Source organism: Hippopotamus amphibius, chromosome 4, assembly GCF_030028045.1.
Source record: "Hippopotamus amphibius kiboko isolate mHipAmp2 chromosome 4, mHipAmp2.hap2, whole genome shotgun sequence".
Taxonomy (NCBI): domain Eukaryota; kingdom Metazoa; phylum Chordata; class Mammalia; order Artiodactyla; family Hippopotamidae; genus Hippopotamus; species Hippopotamus amphibius.
In genome coordinates this window covers 165,471,207-165,492,703 of record NC_080189.1, presented here as the reverse complement: position 1 = coordinate 165,492,703, position 21,497 = coordinate 165,471,207, and the positions used below count along the sequence as shown (strand labels likewise).

The following is a 21,497-nucleotide window of genomic DNA, read 5'->3' as shown; positions in this document are numbered from 1 at the left end:
TCATCTTCCTTTCTTTAACTCTATCTGGACCATTTAAGTCAACTTTACTGTCCCTCATTTTTCTTCCATTTATTTTTTTTCATTTATTAAATTTTGAATGTTTAAAAATATTCACTGTCCCTCAAAAAGTCAATTTTTAAATTGTACTTTTAAAAACAAATGTGTGCTATAGGTATGTTTCCACAACATTTATAAGTTCTAAATGAGTCTTCATTGATCTTATGTTAAGAAGATTTTTTTTTCCCCCATAAAACTAAAATCTATTGTGTATAATAGCAAGTACTCAGCACTGGAAATTAGGGAAGAAGATAGCCATGCCTTTAAGAAGTTTGCTGTCTACTGAAAGGGACAAATAAACAGGAAACGATTCGACACGTGAAAGGAGACGTGTGTTCATGGGAAGCACTGAGGATGGGTACCTAACCCACACTTTAGGCGAGATGGTCACAGAATAATAACTAGTATTATCATCGTAACAACAGCCAGTGTTTACTGAGTGCTTACTGGTGCCCTTCCTCATTCTAAGTACTTTACATGTGTTAACATATTTTTAAACTAGTTCTACACTATGGGTGTTATCATTCCTGTTTATAGAGGAAGAAACTGAGTCCCAGTGCAGAAGGATCGGGAACTTCTGTAGGCACACATGGCCAGTAGGAAACTAAACTAGGGTTTCAACTCAGACCTCTCAAGAGCCCATGCTTTTAACTTCCATGTTAGAGGAGGTAGTAACCAAGCCAGGTCTTGCGGAAGGAGAATCAGTGGGCTAATTTAAGCAGTGTATAGAGAGTATTCCAGACAAATGGGCTTTCATGTTGTGGACTGAAAAAAAAAAACAAACAAACAGAAAAAATGCACAATCTAAAAGTCGAGAATTATGTTTTCTTTGGTGATCTTACTGAAGACTATATAATCAGGATATAGCCTCTCAGATAGCTCTGAGGAACCGTTTCAAAGAGGTAAGGAGGGAGTGAAGATATATAGGAGTTTTTGCTGGGGGAAAAATAAAGGTAGTCATACATTGAAAGATTGCTGCTAATCACAAAAAAACAGACATCTCAAGTTAACAATTTTAGTGTTTTTCTGTGTATTGGAAGATGCATGAGTCTAGGCTCATTGAAATTATTTCTTAGATATGCATCTTAACTATCTAGGGCCAGTAACCTGTTTATCTCCATCCTGAATTCCCCTCAGGGCACACATTGGAGGTGGCTGCATTGGCTGCTGGCTTGATGGCGGGCTACATTTGTTGTTTACCAGAAATGGCAGCAATGTTTTTTTGTTTTTTTTTGGGGGGGGGGGGGTTTGTCCACAGTGACACGACTTCGCCATGATCGCACAGAAACTTTGACAGAGGCAAAAATATGGAATAACATTTATGGTAATAGAACCAGAAGCTAATTAGCAGCATCTAAATGAGGGCAAAGCTGTAAAATCTCTTTTCTGTTTTAATTTTTTTAATTAAGACAGTTACAAAATGAAAAAAAAAAAAAAGATGAAAAGCAGGGTCTTTGCCTGCTTTTGGAAGTATCTATTCTAGAAACACAAAATGACAAATATTTGGAGTTAGTAATTTGATGGAGCGAACACCCAAGAAGACAAAAATGTCTTTCTTCCTGTTTGCCTTATGCACTCGTTAGCTCTGCTTTCTGCTACAGAAGAACAAAGGTTTTTCCACCCCACAGGTGTTCTTGGGTAAATAGTAATCCCTATATGGTTTTCTCCTTATTTTACTTTCTCTTTATATAAAACCGTTTTTCACACTCTTTCCAAACTTTCAAGCTCCCAACCTGCTAGGGGAAGAAGTTAAAGCTATAGCAGTCTAAATCTAGAGCCAGAAGGGCTCTTAGAGATTTTTAGATCCTACTTTCCCATTTTTCTGATTTGGAAACAGGTCCATGGGTTCAGTGATTTTCCCAGGTTCATACAACTGATAATAGCAAACCTGAGATATTGCTTTGTATCTCCTGATTGCTAATCAGTGATCTTTTCCACTGTACCTTGCTGCCTCAAATATATCTTGCTGTCCTCAAACAGAAGGCTACCACAAATAAAAATATTATCTGATTGATCTAAATAATCTATCATTATTAGAGAAACTATTTTGTGGACATTTAGGGCATTTTCCGAAGTTTATGGTCAGAACGCCTATTCTTGAGATGTAAGAGTATTTAGGGTAAGTCAGGAGCTTTAGGTATGGCACCATTGGCCTTCCAGGGGTTCAGTACATTTGCCAATAAATTTCTCAGGGAACTCCACCCAAATGGTACCCCTGAGGTGGACCTCAGAGTTTCCACTGCTCAGCAGGTCCCCGATCTGGGAGTGAGATGCCTTGCACCCTTCTCACAATACTCCCAGACTCCACCAGTTCTTCCTTTGCTTGGGGCTGAGGGGCCAGCAGTCTGCAAACAGCATCAGAGGTTCCTTTTAGAACATGTCACTCCTCTGCTCAAAACCCTCAGAAGAAGTTCTGTCTCATTCAGAATTAAATACAAATACTTCATTGTGGCCTAAAAGCCTAAGATCTTGCCATAGGCATCTTCAGTCTCGTCCGGGGCTCTCACTTAGCTCACCTGTAGAGCAGTGTCCGCTATAGAATAGGTGTTTAGTAAATGTTTGCAGGTTGAGTAAATGGATAAAACCCTTCCCCTTCATTGAATAAGATGCATGCATGCATTCATTCAAGAAGCAGTTATTGAATACCTTTTCTGTGGAAGCACTGGGTGGACTGTGGGTACAGTGGGGAGCAAAGACAGATATTCCCTATGATGCTTCCTGCCCAGTGTCAACACAAACATTAATCAAATAACTGCACAAATATACGTAACATGAGTACTCTGATCAGTGCTCTCATGACTTACTGAGAGCTTGTTTGACGGAATCAGTGAAGGTATGAGCGCCTTCCTGAGGAAGTGATGAAAGATAATAAAAGTTAACCAGTTCACTTATACATTTCATTACAAATGAATGTAAATTTTACATTAAACATAGTCAAGTGGAATTAGTGTTATGCATGCTGAAGCCTTTAGGGCAGAGGTCCCCACAGCCTGGGCCGCAGACCCATACAGGTCCGCAGCCTGTTAGAAACCGGGCTGCACAGCAGGAGTGAGCAGCGGGCAAGCAAAACTTCATCTGCTGCTCCCCATCGCCCACATTGGTGCCTGAACCACCCCCCACATCCTGTGTGCCCCCTCTCCCTCCCGCCATCCATGGAAAAATTGTCTTCCACGAAACCGGTCCCTGGTACCAAAAAGGTTGGGGACCGCCGCTTTAGGGGAAAGTGTGCTAATGTACACAACTTACTTTGTAATGCAGTCAAAAAATAAGTTGGGTTATGGATAGACATGGGGATGGATAGATAGATTCATATGTGATAAAACAAATATAATGAAATGTTAATAGTAGAATCTAGGTGGTGGGTATTTGGGTGATCTCTGTAAATTTCTTTCAGATTTCCTGTATGCTTGACAATGCTCATAATGTTGGGGGGAAAAGTTTTAACCAGATAAAGAGACTGGAGGGAACATTCTCCACCGAGGGCACAGTATGTACAAAAGCAATTTACGTGCCGTTACACTTCATTACTTTTATGTTTTGGATGATGTCTGTAGGACAGTAAATGTATTTCTAAATATTGGATATAGTTTTAATTGTTTGCCTTGTTTCTGCTTTGTACTCTGTTGACTAATTTTTATTAGCTGTAATTTTTATATTTTCACTGACCTCCTTTTCTCCATTTGAGAATCCTCGAGCTGACAGTATCTCACAGAATCACTGTTTTTTTAATACTTGCTATTTAGAAAGTACTTGCCAGATTTCCAGTGCGCTTTCACATTCACTCTTACTCCATAATCACAGTTACCCTAAGAGTGTGGGATAATAAAGACCATTATTATTTTTCCCATTTTGCAAATAAAAAATCAAATGTTAGAAAGGCAGGGGAAAGTGATACTCCCCTAACCACAAAATACAAGTAATGTTACTGAAACTGTGCATCTCCGCAAATAAGGTAGGCTGACCTCTGGTTCAGCATCCCTTCCACCTCACCACTGTCCTTCATCAGCCAGCTTGAAACACCTGAGTGGGACCAATAAACCCCACAAGCATAGTTTCTTTATCTACCACCTTAAGCAGAAATTGCTAAACTCGGTCTCTTTCAGGAAACCCTTGCTTATGCCATTTGCCCATTATTAACATGCAGTCACATTTTGGGGGCAAAAGTTCTTAAATTTCTTTCCTTTGTTGCATTTAGTGTTCAATTTTAAGAAATGAAGTGATTTCACAGAAATTAAAGTGTGGATATCAAGACCTCCTCCTTATAGACTGGTTGTAAGGGCCTAATTCATAACCTAGCATACAGAGAACACTAAACTAGTCCTCATTATTCTTTGTGTGTAATTTTTTCTTCACATCAGGGAGTGGCAAGAAAAATATTTAAAGAGGGGATCTCAAGGGATATGTCTCAAGGGATATGAAGAGATATGTTTCTTCATTCAATCTGTCTTCCTTTCTCCTTCAACTCATTCTTGGTGTTCTCTTATTGAAAAAAAAAATCCCTAAATTAAGCTAATGATAAGATCATGTGCTGACTATAACTCAGAATTTGGTTATGTCTAGAAACAAGAAAGCAAAGATCTGGAATGACAAATTCTGTAGGTTTTTTTTTTTTTTTTTTTGTAGTTCTTCACTGAAAAAAATTACTGTGAATGAGAGTTGGAAAATACCTAGAAAGCCTTCTTTATTCACATTTTCTAATGAAGGTATGCTACCTATTCTCAAATTTCATAACTTTGTGCTTTTTAAAAGAGATCTTCTGCCACGTTTGATAGAATGGTATTATATGAAGGCAAATAGAATGTGTTGTTGACAAAAGTTCTGGATTTTAGATCGAATATAGTCACTGATGTCATATTGCCACATTAACTGATGTTTTTTGTTTGTTTTTAACAAGCCTTATGTACCCTTTTACCCCGAGACACATGCAAACACTTCTGAGTGTCTGATTTTTAAACCCCGCTTAAAGTGAAGCCGAATCCGGCCTCTGTACCCCGACACCAAATTAAATCTTGGAGACAGAGTTTTGGGTGACATAGAAGAGAACAGCTTTATTGCTTTTCCAGGCGAAGGGGACCACAGCAGGCTTGTGCCTTAAAAACTGTGTGTCTCAACATGGCGGCGGTAGTGAGACGTTTTATAGTCATGGTTCAAAGAGGGCGTGGTCAGCTTGGACATTCTTCTGATGGGTTGGTGGTGAGGGACGTGGGAGTCAGCATCATCAACCTTCTGGTTCCAGCCAGTCTGGGGTCTGCCTGCTTGAGGGCAGCATACCATTAATTTCTCCCACCTGGTGGGGGTTTCAAAAAATAGCTCAAAGATATTGTTATATACATCCCTGGATGGGGAACCAGGACCTCGCCCCAAGGCTGCACTGTTGTTTCTCTTTACTGACCCCTCCTTGTCTCCACATCCCCTCCCTTCCCTAAGTAGCAACTGTTTGAACCTGCACATTGGAGGTTCTTGGAACTTAGGGAAAGTCATGGAGGCTGAATGAAGCCTATTTCCTGTAATCAAGAAATGGGGAGCACAGAAAGGCTTTTGGGCCCCAGAGCCCCACAGTGTCCTGCTTGGTATCAAAAGTGCCAATCTGGAAATAGAGGACTCCTCTGATATTCCAAGAAATCCACACAACTTTGAGCTCCGGGGCTCTTTGAAGGATGTGTGTCTACAAAATGATTTTGCCAGCCTAGTCTCTGCTACTTTTTCACTTGGTTCCAGAAAGTGTCTTATACAGTTTGGATGAAAAGAGGACCGTATGAAGCCGATACAGCTGTGCTGGATCGAGTCGCCACAAGTGAAAAGGCAGACAGTCTCCCCTTTTTATGATCTCACTCTTCCTCTCCCTGTTTACTCAGGTCCTTTTACCATCTTTCAGCCATTTGTCAAAAAAGTTTTGCAGTGGATCTCTTTCCAAATGAAATAGAATTGCATTTTTGAACCCAAATAAACTTCTTCATAACCTCATTTACTTAACATCTATATAATGCCAAAAATGCAGAAACATTTTTAAAATAAAAATATAGACACCATAGCCTTTATTTATCAACCAAACCTCAAAACGTATGATTTCAATAGCACTATAAGGAAATGGTAGTTGTTATATGTTAATAAGAAAATAAACACATGCATTTTTACAAAGAAAAGTATATTTGCTAAAATATACTATGGTTGAATTTGTTTCATAAGCTTTCTCTACAGGAGACAGGAACCTAAGAATTGCAGTGAAGCTCCTTTCTAATTCCTAATAGCTGCTACTTATGTTGTCATACTATATTATTCAGTTTCCCTCAAGTCTGAAGCAAAGGAACACCTAAAGAAAAATATGCTGTGGACCAGTACAAACTGTTCAACCCCATAGCAGTTTGGTGTGTGTTGAAAATTTTGGAATAGTAAAATTGCCCGCTGATTCATTGACCTTTCCAACAGATATCTAAACATGCCTGTAGGTGCAAAAGCCGTTAAGACCTAACAGACAGGATTTCTGAATTTCACTGTTGTTTTTACCACTGTATCTTGCCCTTAGTCTAGAGAAAATAAATGAAACAGCAAACTTTTGCTTCTAGGTTTTTAATACGGAGGCCAAGATTCAGAGGGTTGATTAGAACACGGTGACTCAGCCTTTGTCTTTATGTGGCCAACATTTATTGAAGCACCACTTGTGAACAGATAGTGCTATACTGGTGCTAAATGTTACAAAAAAAGGAAAGGGGGTGTTAGTATCATAAAACTCAGTCTCACACCCAGGTCCTCTAATCAACAGAAAGAATGTCCTGACCCCGTGTGCCTGTGTGTATGTTGGATGCATGGTCTTGAGCACAGACCCTTCAGCACTGGCAAGATAAAATTCTTCCTGGGTTCATCTTAAGACTTCCAGAAACAAGCTCATCAAGGACGTATCTTCAAAATTCTGGCTGCTAAGCGTTGATAGCTAGCTAGGGACTAGGAATTTACCTAAAGCATGCACTGTTAACAGCTTCTGGTTGCTATCCGTTTCAATTGGTTATCTACCATGAAAATATTTATATAATAACACTGACATTTCTGCATTGACTGCTTGGATTTGCATACCATTTTTGCCACCTCATGACTGTAAGGAAGTTATTTACACTCTGGTCCTCAGTTGCCTAATCTGTAAAATGGGGATAACCTTAGTATCTACATTATATGGTAGAATGAGGATTACGAATTGTATTCAAAATTGAATTACATCTTTAGAGTTAGTCTTTCATTATCCTACTAATCAGGATTAGGAGTAATTGATCATTTGCTTTCTAGGCCACTGGAAGTCCAGCTCTTTAAGCCTTTGAGATAAACCAAGTACTATATCCAGTGTATTGTATTGGTTGTTTATGAAATGGAGTCTTAATTGTAAATTTCTCTTTGTTTTCAAATTAGATATGAAATTTAGTATCTTGTAACATTTTCAAAAGAGAAATACTCTTTAAACCCCTCTGTGAATGTCTAATTTCGTTCTTTTAGAAAATTGATTTAAGAAAATTAAAGACAGGTTAAGCACCTGTCATTTGTTAGTGACATTATTAATAAACTTGAGAAATTGTTCCCTTAATTCTACCAGTGAAGACTTATCTGTGCCCTTTAATGCATTTGACCATATAAAGCAGAAATAATTAACCAACTTAAAAAATAAAAAGTTTCCCTGACTCTGCATGAGATAGTTCACCCTAGGAACTAACATGCTGTAGGTCCTCATGGCATCTCTAAAATCCAGCAAGTTCCCTATTTAGACTTCCCATCTGCTATTAGTTCTTGTCTCTCCAGCACAGTCATCTTTGAACTTGAAATGCCATGTGATGTGACAAGACTAATCACAGAATCCCAGCCAATCTCACATTAAAAAACAAAAAAAGGAGTTTGGACGTGCATATGCATACTCTTAAGTCTGTATGCCAAAGTGGTAGGTTTAAGCACACTAACATGCGTATATAGAGAGAAAGGGACAGAAAATGAATGTACTCCCCAAATACCACTTGATCATGAAATTATTAGACCTGAGATGCCTACAGGCCTGGACTCATTATCTTCATTACTTCATATCTTATTGTTGCAGATGCCTTAGAAATCTCAGCATCTGTACATGTTATTCCCTTAAAATAAATTCAATTAACTGTTTTCTCTGTATAATTCTTCTGTCTTTTCATATGCATATTCTCCCTCCAGTAAATTAAAAGTTCCTGCAGAACAGAAAGTGTGCCATCTACATCTTATGGACCTTTCTGTAGTATCCAGATATACATTTGGTGTAACTTGATTGACTAGAATGTAAGGATGAAGAGAAAGACGTGTACCAGAAAGTACGTCTGATATTGAGCAAGATAATTAGAAACAATCCATAAATGGAATATGAAACAATCACAACTACAGCAGATGAAGAGAAAGTATTAAAATGTTAATGGAGACACAGGGGGTTAGGGGAGGGAAGTAGAAAAAGAACTGATTAAGAAAGAAAGAGCCAAGCAATTTTTTAAAGTTGAAGGTTTACCAAAAAAAAAAAAAAGTAGCCATTTGAATATGTACCCCCCAAACATAATCAAATAGAATAAACTAGTATGTGTAAACATGCAAGGAAAAAACCTTTTTCATGCATCACCTGATTGATTGAAAATTTTAAGCAAAAATATTTGCATAACCTGCTGGCTTTACAGTAGGGAAAGAGATCATTTGCTTATTTTAAGATCCAAATGAGTGTAAGGTATTTAGCCTGGGTTCAGAGGGTCACTTTTGAATGACAAAAGTTATGAGATGAAAAAAGTTTTAAAACTACAAATTGTACTGCAACCATTATTTATGAAGAAGATTTTATCCAGTGCATGAAATTTTGCTTTAAAAATCACCATCGCATTGATTTGTATTTTACTATTCAAGGACCAATATAATTCTTGACGAAAGCTATAATTTTACTATTTAAATGAATATAGCATATACAGTGGCTAAAACTACTAGTTCTCCTAAATCTACACATTAGGGCCTATTTTAAGAAATGTCATTTTTTTTTATTGAAGTATAGTTGAATTTACAATGTTGTGTTAGTTTCTGCTATATAGCAATGAATCAGTTATACCTATATATTCTTTTTTATATTCTTTTCCATTATGGTATATATCTCAGGATATTGAATATAGTTCCCTGTGCTAATACAGTAGGACCTTGGTTTTTAACCATTCTATATATAAATAGTTTGCATCTACTAACCCCAACCTCCCAGTCCATCTCTCCCCAACTCCCTCCCCTGACCCCAGCAACCACAAGTCTGTTCTCTATGTCTGTGATTCTGTCTCTAAGAAACATGTCATTTTGATTAATGTTTCCTACATGTGAAATAATTAAATGAAGCCATTTAAAATGCATGGCAGTTTAAAAAAGACTAACATGCCAAAGAGCACATGCCACAAAAAAGACTAACATTAATATGTGTTAAGCAGAAGGAACAAAATACTAAGTCCTTTGAATGGAACTTGAAAAGGAAGTTTAAGTGGAACTTGAAAAGTTATGAACGTAAAGAAACAGCATGTAAAACCTCCAGTTTCAAAATGGCGCAGTAAGGATGTTTCTACTCTTCTCTCAAAAATCACATTAGAAAAATACGAATATAAAGAGATATAAACAGTGGTTTACATTTTGACCACTAGACCATCTATAATGCCACGTCAAAGAACTTCAAAAGAAAAAGGGTAAAGTGACTCATAACAGAGGTGAAGCCCAAATGCCTGTTAAGGCAGTAGCTATGGAAAGCAGATTTTATTCACCCTATAGAATTTCTGGAAAGCTTTTGAGCTGGTGGTACCCTTTTATTGCAGAAGGAGAGGGTGGAAATGAGTACATTGAAAGTATTTTCAAGGAAGAGTTAGATCCTCCACTGTCTGTAAGGTTATCCTCTGGGTGGGAGGTGAAGGCAGAGAACAGCATCAGGACGGGGCAGGGATAGGAAGAGTAAAGGAAAGTGAGTATACCAGATGATAACACCAGTTCCTACCCAGTCTACTTCCAAAAGAATTGAACTCCCCCTGAGGAAAAACCCTCACATACATATAATTTGGAGCCTCCTCCCACCAAAAAAAAAAAAAAAATAGAAAGAAAAAAAAGTCATTTGACCACCTGATTAGCCTATAATTAAATTATATAATTCTCAGATATTATTTGCAATAAATTCTATGCTATGCATTGGTAACTAACAAACCATGAAATCTTACAGCTTAACACCGTAAATGGTGATTTTTCACTCACACTAAATCCAATATGGTGGGCGGCTCTCCTCTATCTTGTAGCTCTGCCATCCGGAACATGTGGCCTCCAGGGTCCTTATGGCAGGGTCTAAGGTGGAAAAGGGATCACACAGACTCTTAACTGTCTCAGTCCAGAAGTGACACATCACTTTCATTCATAATCTGTTGTGCAGAACTGTTCACATGGGAGGTATCGAGGAGCATGTGGAATATTGGGTGGTCACTAACTTCTCAACAGCTCTGTGCAAACACATCCAGGTTCTTGCAGGACACTTTCTTCCCATGCACCAGCCATAGAGTTTATTCTTTATTTCACTGAATAATTGCAATGCATTTTAAATGTAAAAGCTAATATCTATGTGCCTGCCCTGTGAAAAGACCAAGAATACAGAGGTGTATATGGTACAGTCTCTGGTCTCAAGGTTATTCTACCATTTAACCTCTTAGTTCAACATTTGCTTTGAAATAATTTTCAGAGCATTCCCTCTTAGTGGTTGTATCGGTATTTGTAAATCAGTGACTAGCTAATCAAAGACTGTAGAAGTTACTTATTTGTAATCAACAGGACCTTGTGTTTCTGTCGGAAATATTTAATTTCAGATATTTCTTCCAAGTTTTTTGAGAACTGCTCTTTTCCTTTTTAACTAAAATAACCGTTGAGAGCTCTTTTCTTCTTTATAATGGCAACATGTAAGGATCTCTAATATGCTCCATAGATAAGTAACTGCACATTCATCTATTTCTTAGTAGTACCTTATGATATATTTCTAATGTTCACTGAAGCAGGTTGGTAAATTAGTATTAATATGAAATTCTCTATAGAAATTTTTATAGAATATCAGTTGTAAGCAGTTATCCAGGAGGAGATTTTATTCGTCAGTCTTGCAAATGCATCTCATATACTTCTTGAAAAAAAATTTTCTGATTTAGAAAGATGCATTTATCTCAGGCATTCTTAGAGACTCTGAATCTACAGCGTGAACTGCTTATACCAATGGTACAACAGATTTTTAGTAGTTGGATTCTGAGAGTATTCATCAATTTTTCATAATGTTTGCTTGCCTTGTGTTTTCTTTCCTAGAGTACCCGAGTGGCCTTGGACCATCTGGAGTCTGTGCCTGAGAAACTGAGCCTACTAGAAGATTTCAAAGGCTTCAGAGTGAGAAAGAGTTGGCTTGTCTCTTTTCAGTATTTTTTATCTGAGTGAGGACACTTGACATCTTCCTGATGTGCAAAGAAAATTGTAGGGAGGGAGGAGAGACAAAAACACATTGGGGACTGTCAACACTCAATCTCATCAGAGCTTATTGATACCTGTGAAGCCAGGATTGAAAATAATGGAACCCACGTATTAGCACAATATAGGAAAATAGAGACTTTTACCCTGTTACCAGAAGCTCATTTGGCCCCCTAAAGCTTTAGCTATAATTTAGAGAAACCTAAGAATTAAAAGGAATTACACTTTATATTGGGGATATATGACTTTTTTGATAAGCAAGTTTAATTTATGAATTATCTTCTTTTTTTTAATTATATATTTCCAGAGTACTGTTTGTCTTAGAGATATGACAGTGCACAGGTTATCCCTGTATCACAATATGTGAATTCAAATTTACATAGAATTTTAGATTTTATATCCAGTGCTGTTTATTGATAGAACTCTAACCACAAAGGATTTTATTATCAAGCCAGTTAGTTACATGTGTGGATTTACCTACTGTAAATATAACCCTGCCACCCAGTCCTGCCAGACAAGGTCCAGGCCAGACAGCATCTTCACATGTCCCCTTAGGGAAGCATGTGTAATGGACAATTTTAGTGATTTGTAATTTCTTGACCCTGCATGAACAAAAGTGAGAGTTTCTCTTTGAAAACCATTTAACTGTTTATTTCATGTTGAATTTAAAATATAACTTATATTTAGGTTCCACTTAACTCTCTAGCATATTATTTGAGGATATAGTGAATAAGAAATATAGCCAGATCACGCCATATTGATGTATTGGAGGTTCTGATATGATACAGCTTTCAAGTTCTACACTATCTTAAAATTTCATTAAGTGTATTTTGCTAGTTCAGTAACTAAACAGTTTTGAGTGGGATCTAGGGTTGAGCTGACACATCTAGAAATCTAGACTATCACTTACAGAATAAAACCAAGTGCTTCTAGTATATTTTACTGAAGTTTCAATTCTTTCTCATGATTTAATTACATATTTTCAGTACAAATCTGTACCAAAGAGTTATGAAACCAGTGTTCAAGAAGATATAGTTTCTGTTCACCTTTATATGACCCAGTGTGGAAAGCAGACAATATGTTGCACCCAGGTCATTTCCACTTTTTTCTCTTTAGCTAATAGAAATTATCTAAGGGAATGAAGGGCAGGCACGAGAAGGTATTAGAGACAGGTGGCATGTGTCACTGAAAAACTAATGTCTGTCTTATACCAGCATGAAAAAAGAAAGTTCAGCGTCCAGTGACAGCTCATTTTCCCCTCAGTGGTCTACATTAAACAGAATGTTCGTAACGGTAATGTAAAAGTTGTGTTCTCTACTATTGCCAAAATATGTTTTATTATTTTTCATCATATGGGCTAGTGCTTATCTACAAGTCTAGCCTATATGTGCACACACTCACACAGGAAGGGGCCTATATAGTGAAATTTTTAGGAACAGCATTTTTCGAAATTCAGAATTGTACTTTCCAGTATTAGTCATTAAAATTGAAACCTTTGCCTTTAAAATGGAAAGGAGTTCATTAGCAAGTATTATACAGTGTATGTGGCAGGCAGTAGCTAACTGCTTTACATTTCTTCAAATCCTCAGAGACACCCTATAGATTGGCATTATTTCCCCCCATTTTACAGCTCAGAAAACTAAAGCTTGGGGTATGTAGATTAGATAAATCTACGATCTAATTCTCTGTATTTACAGCAAAGCCCATCTGATTTGTCCTACTGCCTCTAGCTTGAAACCCATTCTATATGTTCTCTAAAGCCATCTGTATGATTAAAAAGAGGTCATGTAATCAATTTAAGGAAGACAACTGAAAATAGCCTTAAATAAAAATATACAAAGCCTTTAGATTATTAGACATAGATTATATTTTTCACTCCCCTAAAACTTTCTAAAATTCAGTATGGTGTTAACAAGAGTTCAAAGGCCTAAGTTCTGTTCCACACTCATGCATCAGACAGAATCACTTAATATCTCAGGGATATATTTCCTCATCCATAAAAGGAGAGGCTTGAACAATATTATCTCTGTTGTTCCTCCTCACAGCAGCATCACTAGCATATATGTGAAAATGCATTTCACATATTTTGGGGCAATACTGTAGTCTATGACTTAAATATCAATACAAACCTCATCTTATTTAGATGGTCTTGACTTTATTCTTATTCAAAGGTGCCATAGTCTCTCTCTCTCATTTTTTTTTTCCTTATTTTAGCGGTTCAACTCCACCATCCTATAGTTAAACATTAGCTATTTGATATGGAGGATAGGGAATAGCATTGGATTCCAAGCCCAATCCGCCATAGATTGCCTAGCCTTGGACAGGTCATTCTTAACTTACCTGGGCTGTAACTTTTTTTTTTTTTAATAAAAGTGAGAATTTTGGAATTCTAATACACCTTCCAGTTTGAACATTCAAAAAAGTTCTTTGGGGGCTATTTGGGGAACTAAATCCCATAGGTGATTTTTCTTACATATGAAAATCAGTTGCCCTAATTCTATTCTAATTTCTCCCTGATTCATGATAGAAATGTCTAAATAACTGGTTGTGGTGACTTATTTTCTGTGTTCTATCCTCTCTCCAAAATGAAGGAAAAAATAGAAAGGAAGGCAGGCAGGCCCTGGAAACTTTTTCTGTCTTAATTTAGTACCTGAATTTTTTTATGCTTTTGAGAGCAGACAAGCTATCCTTAGGTTTAAAAATCTACGTGATATAATAGTTAAAAGGCAGAATGTTGAACAAGAGACTATTTAGATGCCAAGTACTATTCCAAGAGATAGTATACAATATCCAGAAGTGGCATGGTGTCATTAAATTCCATCTTTGGACAACTCACTGATAATTAAACCTTTTTCCCTTCGTTCAACTAGTGTGTCAGTCATTTCAGATTGACATGGGGACTAGTGGTGAAAAAAATGCAAATAACCAATGTGGGACCCTGTTTTTATTTTTATGGTAGCATCCAAAGTGATCATGTTTTTCTTTATCCTTGGGAACCTATGATTCCTCTATATATCTCTCTAAACACCTATAATGGTTTATTATCTATGTATCAAAACTTTCTTATTTTGATTTCAAGCACAGGTTTTTCTTTTATCTACCAGTTTAGACCCTTTGTTGTTTCTGCAGGGTTCCCGCAGTTTATCCGACAGAACTGATGGGAGATATTCTAAGAACAGTGTTCACAGAGAGTCTCTTCAGCAGCACCTGGATGACACCAAGTACAGAATCCAAAGCTTCAAAGTAATGTCCTTTATATACACTTTCAGTCTTTGGGCGTTACGCATGTTTGTGGCTACAGCTTTCTAAGGGTACTACTTATAAAAGAAATTTCTTGATGTAGAAGATCGATTTTGAATTTTGTAGATGTAGAGAATAAAAATCTAAAAACTGTGTTTATAACTTATAACTTGTGTTTATAACTTATAACTTTAGTTTATAAGTTTAACTTCACTTAAACTTATAATTTCACCTGAAAGCTAATCTTTAAGTTTTTTGCCATTGTTGCTTAATATGTGGTTTGTCTGTAGGAATTGATGCTGCTTAAGAAATCCTGAGCCAGGGAACCTCTGATCTCTTGATTGGTCAGAGGCTTAGTGTGGTGGTCTCTTGATTGGTCAGAGGCTTAGTGTGGATGGTGGCCCTCCTCAATATGTTAGTCCAACTACTCTCAGTGCTGAAGTCCCCCAGTAGGTGAAGTAACATAGTATTTCATAGCCTTGGCATTTATAGTCATTCTTTTCATGAGGATAAGAACTCCATACTACTACTTCCGCCTGTGGTTCACTAGTGTGGAACCAACATAGGAGGCTGGGAAGATTTGACTATATTGACAAAAAGCCTACCATTCCCTAGAGTCTGTCCAAGATCCATGTGGGATATGGGTGACTTTAAACTCATTTGACCTTGAACAGTTATTAGCCTAGAGCAGGGCTTCTTAACCCTAGTGTTAGTGACACTTGTGCCAGATAATTCTTTGTGGTAGAGGCTGTCCTGTGCATTGTAGGATGTTAGCTGCATCCCTAAGAATCTACTCACTACATACCAGTAGCATTCCTCATCCCAAGTTGTGGCATCTAAGTGTGTCTCCAGATATTGTCAAACATCCCCTAGAGGGCAAAATTGTCCCCCTGAGAACACTGACCCAGAGAGAATCCATCTATATTCTAATGTACCCACCAAGCTGATGTAGAAAATTTAAAAAGCTAAAGGTTCTTTCAGCTTTTTATATTCTTACAAACTTCAGTATGTATGAATATTCATTACACTGTATCTTTTCACTTATTTCAGCCAAATATAATTATTTTTAAGATGCTTCTTCCCTCCTCTGAATGTAATTGGAGAGAATGCTCAGTGGCTATGAAGACACTGTGCATTTACACAAGTCCTCCCTAGCATGCTTAAAATGAGCACTTCACTTGCCCATCTCAAACAAATACTTAGCGCAGTTATGCCATGTTATTTACACCCTTGTTGTAAAGAGGCCATCCTATGACTTTGTGCTTTTTTACTGTTGCTTTTTATATTGGTGTTATTTACTATGGTAGTGACCTCGTTGTCTCATACGGCAAATTTTAAATTCACTAAATTGTCTTCGAACATTCTCATCAGGTCCCATATACTCAAGCATTTCTCCACCACTTAAAGGAGTGCCATTAACTTTACACAGAAGCGCAAGGCTTAGGTAACAATAGCTAATAATAATTACTCATTATTGAGCATATATTAGAACCAACTGCATAAAATTGCTCTTTTTGTATGTCTCATGCTTTATGTGCATTACCTTATTTAACCCTCATGCAACCCTGTCAGGTTGGCACCATTATTTTTCCTTTTTTACCATTGAAGAAAACAAGGTTATAAAGCAATTAAGTGGTTGAATTGCTGGTTGAATTAGTGGTTCAAAACTAAATCTGCCTGGCTTCAAGAATCTATATCCTTGACCACCAGGCTATTATAGTGTAAATTTGGACCTGATACTCCTTAATATTGTTAGAAGTCACCAAATATAGGGACTATATCTTTATAGAAATCAGTTGTCTCCAAAAGTACATAAACACAATATATATGCCTCTTAGTTCAATAGAGGTCTCGATGCAAATGAAACATTTAAAACATTATTTCCCAATACAGTTAGATTCGATATCAGGTGAGTCAGTGCTATCTAGTAGCACCCAAATTGCTATAAATCAATGCAATTTCCATAGCAGCATATGGCAAAGCTATGAATGTTTAACATGTTCAGCAAGTAATCTCATTGGAGTTCTCTTTAAAATTACATTTGCAGCTGAAGAGGAAATCCAGCCTTGTTTGTGAGGCCAACACTTATCAAACTGAGAAATAAGTTTGAAAATTTTGCAAATAGGCAGTACAAACACAGGAAAGAGCCACAAAGCATATTTTATGATGACCTTGTTCCACATTAATAGTACTTAAACATTTTTAAGTGTTGATCCATTTCAGTGATGAATATGTAGATTACTATCATGTGAAGCAGATGTCTGGCCTGAAATAGTGCAGTGTTCTAATGCAAAACTCATGGGAATATCACATTTTTTGTAGTCATTGTTGATAAAAATGTGAGAGCACATTTTTTGTGAATCATAGATACCAATGATCATTTGCTTATATGCTTTTTATGAAAATAAGTTATTTATCAAGAAAGAGAGGGGAGGCAGCTTCAAAAGAAACATGTTCATATGGGCAGTGAAAAAGTTCTTAATTTCTTGGCTTCATGGATAATCAGAAAAGCTAGCTCTGATTAACTATTGACATCTTGAAGAAAATGCTTCAAATAAGAGGCATTGAGACTTTCTATCAAGGGATAAGACGTCGCATTTACTACATTAGTTTTATAAGACATTATTTCAGCAGCTCTTAACTTCTCCCATATTTTTCTAGGACAGAGTTCAAAGAAAAGGCACTTGAGTTCATTGGTTCTAGTGAGAACTGTGGTTCCAGGAAATCAATTAGTGTAGGATTCAGTTTAATGCAACAGACATAGACTGTACAGATACCATATGGCAAAAGCACTGCACTACCTGTTGGAGGTGGAAGTGGCAGGATGTATAAATATGCAGAAGGCATGGTCTTCAAGTAGGGAATAGGTATCTAGTCATCTTAATCCTTATAGATAATTCTTGCACAGTTGTTTTAGAGCACAATTTGGCAAACTACCACCCATGGGCCAAATCTTGCCTGCTGACTGCTTTTGTAAGTAAAGTTTTATTGGCATACAGCCACATGTATTTATTCATGTGTTGTCTGTGACTGCTTTCACACTGAGTGGCAGAATTGGGTAGTTGCAACAGAAGCTATATGGCCCACAAAGCCTGATATATTTATTATCAGGCCCTCATGGGAAAAGTTTGCCAACTCCTGGTCTAGAGAAAGGAGAAATTACCAATCTATTCTTACTTCCTTTTCACATTATGTAAAATATTCTCTTTTCTTTATTTATCAAATACATACTACGCAAGCTCTTTGTAATGTCATAATACTGTCCATTCACTCAACAAATATTTATTGTTTCAGCTGTGTGCCAGGAATTTTGTAGGCCCATGGGACTCACATCAGTGAACAAAAGAAAGATCCCTGCCTTTTAGAGCTTCTGTTCTAATTGTAAGATATTGAAGTTTGTTGTTGTTGTTAAATACAACATTCAGCAAACATTTATTGAGTTTCCACTGTGTACAAGGCACTGTGCTGGAAGCTGGAGAGAATGATGGCATAATCAGAAAAATCATGACCAGTCATTAGGGGTTCAGAGTCTTCACACAAATAACTATAGTGCAAAGGAGAAAAGGACAGATGCTGGAAAGGTGACCCTAATAAAGTGCAGTGGGAGTTCAGAGAAGAAAGATGCTCTAAAGTCTTTTGAAAAGAGACTTTTGATGACAAGGTACAGGGAAGTGATTTATCCACATCTGTTTGGAAAAGGATCACTATTAGCATTACAATTGTAGAACGCTGACTGTATTACTGTTGACAGACAAATAGCTGTTGGAATAGCAGAACCATGTTGGCAGCTGGCTGCTCTCATGTTGTTGCTGATGTCAGAAGGCAGTGAGACATCCAACATGACTGCACTGCTGGTAGAGGGGAAGTGTAGCAGAAAGTGTACAAGTCAGGTTCTCTTTCAGTCCAGAAAGAGAACCATCTCCCACTGTTTACTCCCTGGCAATCACCAGGACCAAAATGATCAGATTTCTAGAAACCTATTGAGATTTTCAGCAGGACCAGTGTCCACAGTTTCTGAGAGCTAATGTAATATTGTACCAAGCTTACCAAGTTAACTGGACAAAGCCTGGTCTAAAAGTTTATATTTAGAATTCAGTTCAAAGCTGAATCTGACACAACATTGTCTCTGTGTAGACAACAGAAGTATTTCACAGCTTCTCTTTCATGAGGCCTAACTGGGTTTCTGTAAGACATACAGATTTCCTTGCTGTCCCAGCTGTTTCAAATAGAACAGAATGTTCAAAAGTCACCCAGTAATTGCTAATCTGAATTCACGGAGGAGCATGGTTTTGTCCAAGATATTCCCATTCGCTAGCTGCCCTTTTTGCTCTCTACCCATGCTAAATATATGGTTTTAATTAGCAGTGGATTTTTTAGTAAAATTGCAAAAGGCATATTTTGTTCCCATCCCTCCTCCTCCTGAAAAGAAAATCATGATTTTCAATTTCTAGTAGAAGAGTTAGTATGCAGCTTCTTTTTAAAGAAGCAGATGTTTTACCAGATAAAATGAGGTAGGTGCGGAAGTGTTGATAATGGCTTTCAGCACAGGTTATGGAGGCAGAGTTTGCCAAAGCCCTTTGTCATGTTTGTTCAATGTAAGCATGTGTATGCTGTAAGAACGTGCTTTGCTCCTGGAAGCTGTTTCTCCCTCCTTGAACCTCTCCATGGTTTGTTTATACTTTGCTCATAGCAATTAATGGCTGTTAGCACTTTCTCTCTAAGGTTAGCAATATCTATACATATCTTAAATCTTCTACAATTGTAGTTTCTGAAGCATGCAATGCATAACTCCTGGTGCAATTCAAGACTATGGATGATTTTTATTTAATTACTATTAAAATATATCAGCAGTGTATTATTCAGATAATTTTACACCTATTTCTTGGGAACAGTAGTGGCAGTCATGGGGGAATTTGAGGGAGCTTTAACCCCACAATGCCCCAATTATCTCATTTATAACCACCTCTCTCCATGCTTTGTTAAGAAATCATGTGTAATCTGCTACCTAAATATAGCTCCATGTTTCCCCCACCCCAAGCAATTTGCCATCCTTTAAGCCTCTCCTATATAGAGATTTAGGGTGCAAGGCTAATCTTTAAGTTAACATAAAAGAAATAGTAAGTATAACTATAGGTAAATACTGAAATCTGGGAAATGCTATTCTACTAGATTGTATGACTTTTGAGGGTAGACACTGTCTGTCTGCCTTATCTTTAACTCCAGAATACACAATGCGTGCTCAGTTGGTGATTAAACTTTCTTTTTTTCTAACTTTAGCCTTTTATGGGCTTCTAACAAAAATTTAATTGCTATTTTTCCAGTAATGTTTGGAGGACACAACTGAAACCTCGTGGGCAATGAAATGACGCTGAATTTGAAGCAGTTTTTATGCTTTTGAAGTGATCAAGGCTAACTTTCCAGCCATAATATTTAACTAGTTGATTGCATCTTGCTCTTTAAAAGTTAAACAAATGGTTGCCAAATCAGCTGGGATTTTTCTTTTCTTATAAAACCTAAACACAGCAATGGATCCAAAGTGCTTATTTAGGAATCAACATGGGTACTTAGATGAGCACATTTTTTTTTAATGGTAGAGTTAAACTCTACCAAACCCAGTTCCCCTAACAAGCCATGTGCTTTCTTCACCATTCCCAATAATTTACCCAACAAGAGCATTAAGAAAGGAGAGATTGTCAGTGGGAAGTTGTTGTATAACAAAGGGAGTCCAACTCAAGGATGGAAGATGCCTTAGAGGACTGGGGCAGGGAGGGTGGGGGGGACTCGAGGGGGGGGCGTCAAGGAAGGGAGGGAATATGGGGATATGTGTATAAAAACGGTTGATTGAACCTGGTGTACCCCCCCAAAAAAAAAATAATAAAAAAAAAAAAGAGAGATTATTAACTATAAAGACACCATTGTTAATCATATCAAATTCAAAATTCTAGATATGAATACTAGATACTAAATTAGGAATACCAATTAAATGTCTTATTAGTTTTTAATAAACATGTCATAATGTAGTCATCCAATCATTGTTTCCTTTGAAATAATCACTTTAAGAGGGTAAGCACTGATTCCAGTGAGACACCATCATTATAAAATATCTTTGCATCTCTGTTTTTGTTTCTTAAGTCAATGACACATCTTTTTGAGTATCCTTGTTTATGGCGAATTTCTACCCACTGTGAATATATTTGGTTTCTGAAAATGGATTAAAGTCATATAGAGCCAAGTCCAAAATGAGTAACAAAACAAAAACTGAGTATGTTCTTTTTCATTAGTGAGTCATTAGTAATATTAAATTTTATACCATAAAATATCAATTGGATAAAGGTAAATTCATCAAATTGCCTGATGTAACACAGTATCTTCATGAGTCTGTTCATCTGTGGATGAGGGTGGCTTCATGTTTATAGTATTATGGTGTAAATTTGGAAAAGACAGTTTGCGTATTTAGATGTACTGGTTGGTCATTGGTTCTGCTTGGGTAGATTAGAATTAGAAAATGTTAGTGCTGAGAAATCTTAGGAAATGATCTGGTCCAGCACCCTCATTTTCTTACATGAAGAAACTGAGAATGTGAGAGTAACAGCCTCCTACTTACCAACTTCCACATAACAAACTTTCATTTCTGTACTTTGGTCAAGAATAATTATATATGATCATTATTGAGTTCCTTAATGCAAATGGCACTGTGCTAAATTGTGGAATATCAGGATGGG

General features: G+C 37.0%; 1 protein-coding gene across 5 annotated transcripts in view; it reads left to right on the top strand.

Annotated features, from left to right (window-relative positions):
• CEP128 (centrosomal protein 128) overlaps positions 1–21,497 on the top strand; it is a 437,525-nt gene that overhangs the window by 380,260 nt on the left and 35,768 nt on the right. For 4 of the 5 annotated variants that reach the window (XM_057733202.1, XM_057733203.1, XM_057733201.1 and 1 more), the window contains 2 exons: positions 11,380–11,457; positions 14,665–14,778. In XM_057733202.1, coding sequence (XP_057589185.1) covers positions 11,380–11,457; positions 14,665–14,778 — 192 coding nt within the window. Of the gene's footprint in view, positions 1–11,379; positions 11,458–14,664; positions 14,779–21,497 lie in introns of those variants that run through there. The other variant, XR_009053322.1, reaches the window with a different exon arrangement.